The sequence below is a fragment of the Hipposideros armiger genome, unplaced genomic scaffold (assembly GCF_001890085.2).
Source record: "Hipposideros armiger isolate ML-2016 unplaced genomic scaffold, ASM189008v1 scaffold_1214, whole genome shotgun sequence".
Lineage (NCBI taxonomy): Eukaryota > Metazoa > Chordata > Mammalia > Chiroptera > Hipposideridae > Hipposideros > Hipposideros armiger.
The window spans coordinates 69,506-75,949 of NW_017732564.1; the positions used below are offsets into that span (position 1 = coordinate 69,506).

The following is a 6,444-nucleotide window of genomic DNA, read 5'->3' on the forward strand; positions in this document are numbered from 1 at the left end:
TATATATATATATATATATATATATATATATATACTGTTTGCAATTTATGCCTAGAGTATACACTGCATAAGCACTAATGTAGCACAAGTTGCACGTTCCTGATAATGTGTGATGCTGGGCCCTGCTCTCCCCTCGCTCTCTCTCACTTCCCCTGTCTCCTTCCCCACTCTTGCTGACTGTCACCTCCATGTGTGGCTAAGAACAAGCACTGCCATTCTCTGGAATGGCAGGACAACTTGATCTCTTCTTAAGTTGTCCGGTAGAAATTAATGCTTCAGGGGTTTTAGTGATGGGGATTGTCACTGGCTATTCCAGAGAAGGCTATGACCACTGTCACCACTGCGGGAGACAGAGGACACTTCCCCCTGTCTTTTCCCTACTTTGCAACCTCTTGGTCTTTCTATCTCGCCCCACATGTGTCTTCCTGGGTGATATGGGTTGATGCACTGCTTGCTTCCATTTCCAACGCCCTTCAACATCTCTTAGCGTCTTCCTGGCCCTTCTGGCTTTGACTACCTCCCTGCTGCTTCTCATATTTCTCTGGAAGTCTTTCATGGTCTCCTGTGCCTGTAAGGACACGAGAGGACAATGGTGTGTGGAATCATTCAAAACTTTTAAGAGAATCTGAGGTGGCTATGTGTATGGAATGTGTAAACTACAGGCAAAAGAATTGCGGTTCTTGTCATTGCACTGTAAATCACTTGAAATGCATATATTTAGAATGATAAGAAATTAACATTCTAAATGTGAGGAGAAGGGGGAAGATGAGACACAAAGTCTGGAAGATGTTACAATCTCATTATTTGCCAGAGAGTGGATCAAGGATTGGGCTTCCCTGGGCACTGCATGGTAAGACCAGGCACTCTTAAAATTGTGTTTAAGTTGAGACCGGGTGCTGGGACTCTATATGGAACCAGCCTGCCCAGCTTTGATGTGCCAAGTCTTATGCAGAACGCCTCCAAAGAAAGTTGGGAAAAACAAATATTAAGTATTTTTAAAATATTAGATATTTAAATATTTTTTCACAATATCATTAAATATTCTGAAATAAATTATTATGGTAAACATGATAAGAAGCAAATAGGACAAAAAGGAGAGCATATGTCTTCCTGATTTTCTTAAGGAAAAAAGATAAACATATTGTGGTGAAATAAAAATTCACATTTTAGAAAATGAACTGAAGAAAAAATTTAAATTATTTATAATTCCCGACTTTTTAATGGTGAATTGATGTTTCTTATCTTGGGATATAGGTACTAATGATCTTATTAGTTCTATATAGTAGTAGTAAAGTCATGATTAGTTTCACATGTTACCTCTTAAATCTTTTATTTTTAAAATATTTTATCTGATTTTCCTTGTATTTTTTTTTTCAATTGTGCCCTTCTGCTTATAGTCTTCTTAAAATAATTACAGCCTCGATAGAGAAGAGATGATTCAATAATGTTATCACATAAGTTAGTGTTAGTACTTTATGTAGCCTCCGAACTCATTGATTAATTATGACTGAGTTTTTGGAAGCTTGGCATTTCTGTTGTGCCCCCAGGAGCCCTCTTAAAAACTATCTCTTAGATTGAATTTTCTCTTCAGACCATCTTCAAAGGCAGAATTTTCTCTTCCCATTATTGGGCAGGTCAAGAAGGTGGAACTGGGAAAGAATGATTGTATTTGGGACACCTTTATTAGCCTTTCAGTATCTACACCCAGGATGAAAATAAACATTTGATTGGCAAAGTTTGGGGACTCCAAAATTGTGTTTTCATATCATACTTTTCAAAATAAGTCATATTGACACCTGCTTCATAGCATTATACAGTTGTTGCACTTAGTCCATTGGTTATTTGCTGAGAATTTCAATGGAAAAATTGTATGTGTACCCGTGATATATAACTTTGCCTATTATTCTGACAAACTGAATCACTAAACTAATGTATATGGGATATTCAGCAACGCTTGAGCAGAAGACGACAAAATGAAATAATGGCCAAAATCCAAGCAGCTATCATACAGATTCCTAAACCTGCATCAAACCGTACTCTGAAAGCACTTGAGGTCCAAAAAATGATGAAAAAGAAAAAAGAGGCAGAGGTAAGCGATTTAATATTAAATCCTTTAATATTGTGTTGTTTTTATCTTAATAAAAGAATAATTTTTTCCTAAAACATTAGAGAGACTTCCCCAAATTTCTTACTTTTTTTTCACATTACCTCTGACATTGTCCCTTCTTATTAAAAACTCCTCCACTGTATGCATGTTCAATCCATTTTATACTGTTATTTGTTCAAGAACAAAGAATGTAGCTTTAAACCAGGGATGACAAACTCCTATTAAATGACAGCACCTGCCTGGACTCCTGTGTTGAGGACTCTGTGGTCACTAATAAATTAGGCCAGAATGAGTGCCGTCATAATGGGTCATGACTCCCATGGTTACAACAGGGGCCCATTGGGTGCACATACCATATATGTGCCATTCCTACAATGTCTTTACTCAAATTCTACTCACCATGCTGCACCATTTTTTAATGAATTCTAGAAATGTGAAGTGATTTGCTTGTTGTCACTATATTTAAATTTAAGATACTATCCAAGTGATATTTTATTAGACCCTCCCAACTGTCAGTCATTCCGAAGGATACAATCTGATTCTGTTTCATAGGGGAGCAGTACTGCATTTTGACACTAATGCCTGCAATCTACATTACCTACTGCTACAATGATGTTAATGATATATGTGCTTGCCCATGACCTAAGAAAAAGATTAATAGCTACCATTTATTGAACATCTGCTATGTCAGGCTGTTGATTGGGCACTTCACATTATCTTTAGGTAGGATATTATTTTGCCCATTTTGTAGCAAAAGAAACTGAAATTAGAAAGCTGACATGTTTTTTACACAAGTTCACAATGCTGGGAAAGCAGAGATTGACAGGTATTTCTGATTTCTAAATCCATTGCATTTTATATTAATCCACACTTTTTTTTTAATAGTAACAAAAATTCTGTACTTGGACTCTAAAAAATACTACCCACAGAGGCTTTTTTCTGGCCCTATTTTAGTACTGCATATAATTCTTATATTTCTTAGAGTTGAAGAAATTTTATTAATAAGAATTTGCAGTCGACAAAGGAAGAGCTAAAATTAAGTTTCAGAGAGCAAATTAGTAATGTAATAAGGTAGCATGAAAAATGTTTAAATAAATGATTTTTAAAGGAATATTTATATCCAAAAAATGCTTATTCTCATTTAAAACAATTGCAATTAAAAATGCCAACTGTAGGGGTTGGCCGAGTGGCTCAGTTGGTTAAGAGCTCACTCAAGAGTGCGAGCTCTGAGCAACAGCAGTTTGAGTCCCAGCCCAAGCTGAGCTGCCGCTGAGTTGCCAACAGGTGGCAGGATGGCTCAGCAAAAAAAATGCCAACTATATATAGTTCAATAAAAATTTTTTAAACATTAAAAAAAATTATGTCCTGACTCTGATAATCTTCATTCTTATTAAATGCCCTTTGATATACTGTCAGAGCTAAACTTGGGAACTGAATTATGCAGATTAGACAATTTTCACATTTTTAAGGTATATTTAGCCTAGAATAGAAGTAACAAATCAGAATTATAAAAATACTCTAGAGTACAGCTTTTTATATCTCACCTCCTAATTGGCTTGACTTAGTATTAACATGTCACCTTACAAACTTGAATGAATATAGCAAGTGAAGATTTTCAGTGGTTTTTAGAGGCAGAAAACTGATAATGAGTTTTCTTTGAAGGATGTGGCCAATGAGATCAAGAAGTTTGAAGCATTAATAAAAAAGGATCTCCAGGCAAAAGAAAGGTAGGATGTGAACTATTTTAATAATTATAAAACTGCATTCTTTTCTACCTGTAACTTTTGAATATTTAGAAATAGGTTACCTGGAATAGCTTTCTAAAAATCTTTTTTCTTTATAGACTCTTCATTAAGAGAGTATGTGAAGGAAGACAAATGACCTAAAAATTCATATTAATTGTTCATTAGCAACTTTTGTAAAGATCAAGAGAGAAAGTGGCTATTAAGAAATGTGAAATGAAATTATTTTTCTATGGTGTGCTTACTCTTCTAAGTTCACACACATTTTTAAAACATTTCACTAAAATTGTTTCCAGTCTAAATTTGTCACAGTAAAGCCTTTATTAGACTTTCATTGGTTTTTCTCATGTTGCATCTGTTGCATCCTCAGCATTTAGCACAGAGATTCAATAAGAGTTGTTGAATGAGTTTGTTGACCGAATGTCACTAAGTCAGTTTGGTGAGTTCATTGCAAAAAGTGCCTGGTTAATGGACTTCATTTGCCCAAAGATAAAGATTTCCTCCCTTTTTGTTTCCTATTAGAGGTCATTGGCTCACAGAAAGTAATCATTAGGAACAACATATGTAGGAGCAACTTGAATTTTTTTTTTTACATTTTTACAAGGAAACTACCAAACTACTCATTTACAATTCATAGAATATGAAATCTTTGTCAAAGAATAAAAACAGACACAAATTATATACTTTGGCTCCATATTAAGATTTCTGAGGGAATAGAGTCAAATGAGTAAGAATAAGGAAAAAGCTAGAAAAAGAAATGGTGAGAAAGTCATGTGAGGGAGAAAAACAAAGCAAAATGAAGACTATTTACAGTACCTTTCCTCCCACCCTCTGCGGAAACTCCTGGTGCCCTGTTTTGATCCTCACTCCATTTTTCAGTGCTGCCCCTGACTCCTAAAGAAAACACAATCCAAGTCTACTTACCCAGGTAGCCACCACCAGGACCCCATCACATCCACCCTGACCTTGATCCATAAAACCACTGGATTTTTTCTAACTCTTTCACTCACTTCACCAGCTACATGCTCTAGAGTGATACACAGAAGGCATCTACCAGAATTACCATCTAAACATATTGAATTATTTTGTTACTTGTTGGTGAATGGTATTCTCTATAGCTCCACGGCCGGCCCTTTTCCTGGGACTCCACACAATTAGCAACCAGAGGTAACACCAAGCACAGCGGCATCTTCCAGTCCTGGCACCAGCATGCATTTTGATTGATTGGTGCCCTTGCCATGTCAGTTATTAAATGTTTTCAAGGTCATCCCTGTACAGTACAGCTGCAGACAGTCACCCTGTTTCCTATTGCCTTTGTTAACTCAGTTAACAAAGTTAACTCTCTATCAGTTAGCTTTAGAAACCACAAAACAAGGGTGGGTTAGATTGGATGGATATTCACTTCTTGCTTGTGTCAGAAATCAGAGTGTAAGCAGTACAAGATGTGCTTGTGTTGCAGCTCCAAGGTCATTAAGAAATGAGGCTCCTCCTTTTCTTTTGTTCCACTGTTCTGTTGTGTGGTTTTTACCCTCAGCGTCACATTCACAGTACAAGATGCTGGCGGTCTGGCCATTGGGAAGGAGGCTAGGCAAAAAGTAGGTATCTCCAATCTTAAGTACTGGGGGGGGGGGGGNTCATATATATGTGCTGAGATGGAGAGGTAGGAGGTTCAAGGACCTTACATTTTCATTGCCTCTGTGAAAATGAATGCCAGGCCATTTTTAACAGAGAAGAGCAGGAAGGTGTGTAAGGGCTTAAATTGAGCTCAAAGGTCCTTAAATGTTGTTCTGAGGAAGTACCAGTATCTACTGAGGCAGTGATGGAGGAAAAGGACCAACAATGGTTTGAGCAATGGGACCATCTCTTTTTGGTTTTAGTAGGCCTTCTGCCTTTACGGAGATCACTATTGGATACAAAAGTTTTAGTTAAGTGCATTGTCCATGTGCTGTGTCCCCCTCTGTAGTCATCTTGGAGAGTTCACTTTCTTGCACTGTTGCACTCTCATTTCCAGTGGCCTGGAAATTTTAATGTTTCCTCACTTTTTACTAGGAATTGGCTCAAGTAATGGAAAAAACCTGGCTTCTCATATATTCTCTTATGTGTTGAAATTGGTTTTCTAAAATTATTTTTATTAACATGTATTTCCAAGAATTCAAATGCCACTCATTGAAAATTAAACTCAGGACCAAAAAGAAAAAATTACTGTAAAAGTATATATGAGACTATTTTGTAAGGAGTTCAAATCTTTTTTTTTTTTCCAAATCATTTTTTTTTAAATTCTCCTCATGTCAATTAAGAATATGAGTGATTAATATGGGGCTTGAAATTATTTTAACCAAAACAATAGTAATTTGTAGAAATTTTATTTTAAGGATAAATTGTATGTTTGCTTATAATGATAGTATGTTCTTTATTCTCTAGTAACAGGATCTTTTGAAATGCTTTCTTCATTTAGAGACTTAGAAACCTGATACCACGTCAATATGATTTCAATCTGATGCGGGTTACACACAGGTTTCAAGAAAAATATAAACACATGAAAGAAGATCTTGTCCGCATGCATTCTGAGAAACTTGAAAATTTAAAAAAACTCAA

General features: G+C 36.1%; 1 protein-coding gene across 1 annotated transcript in view; it reads left to right on the forward strand.

The window, feature by feature from the left end:
• SPEF2 (sperm flagellar and cilia associated 2) overlaps positions 1-6,444 on the forward strand; it is a 164,861-nt gene that overhangs the window by 14,188 nt on the left and 144,229 nt on the right. The window contains exons 4-5 of the mRNA XM_019632971.1: positions 1,949-2,089; positions 3,770-3,834. Coding sequence (XP_019488516.1) covers positions 1,949-2,089; positions 3,770-3,834 — 206 coding nt within the window. The remainder of the gene's footprint in view (positions 1-1,948; positions 2,090-3,769; positions 3,835-6,444) is intronic.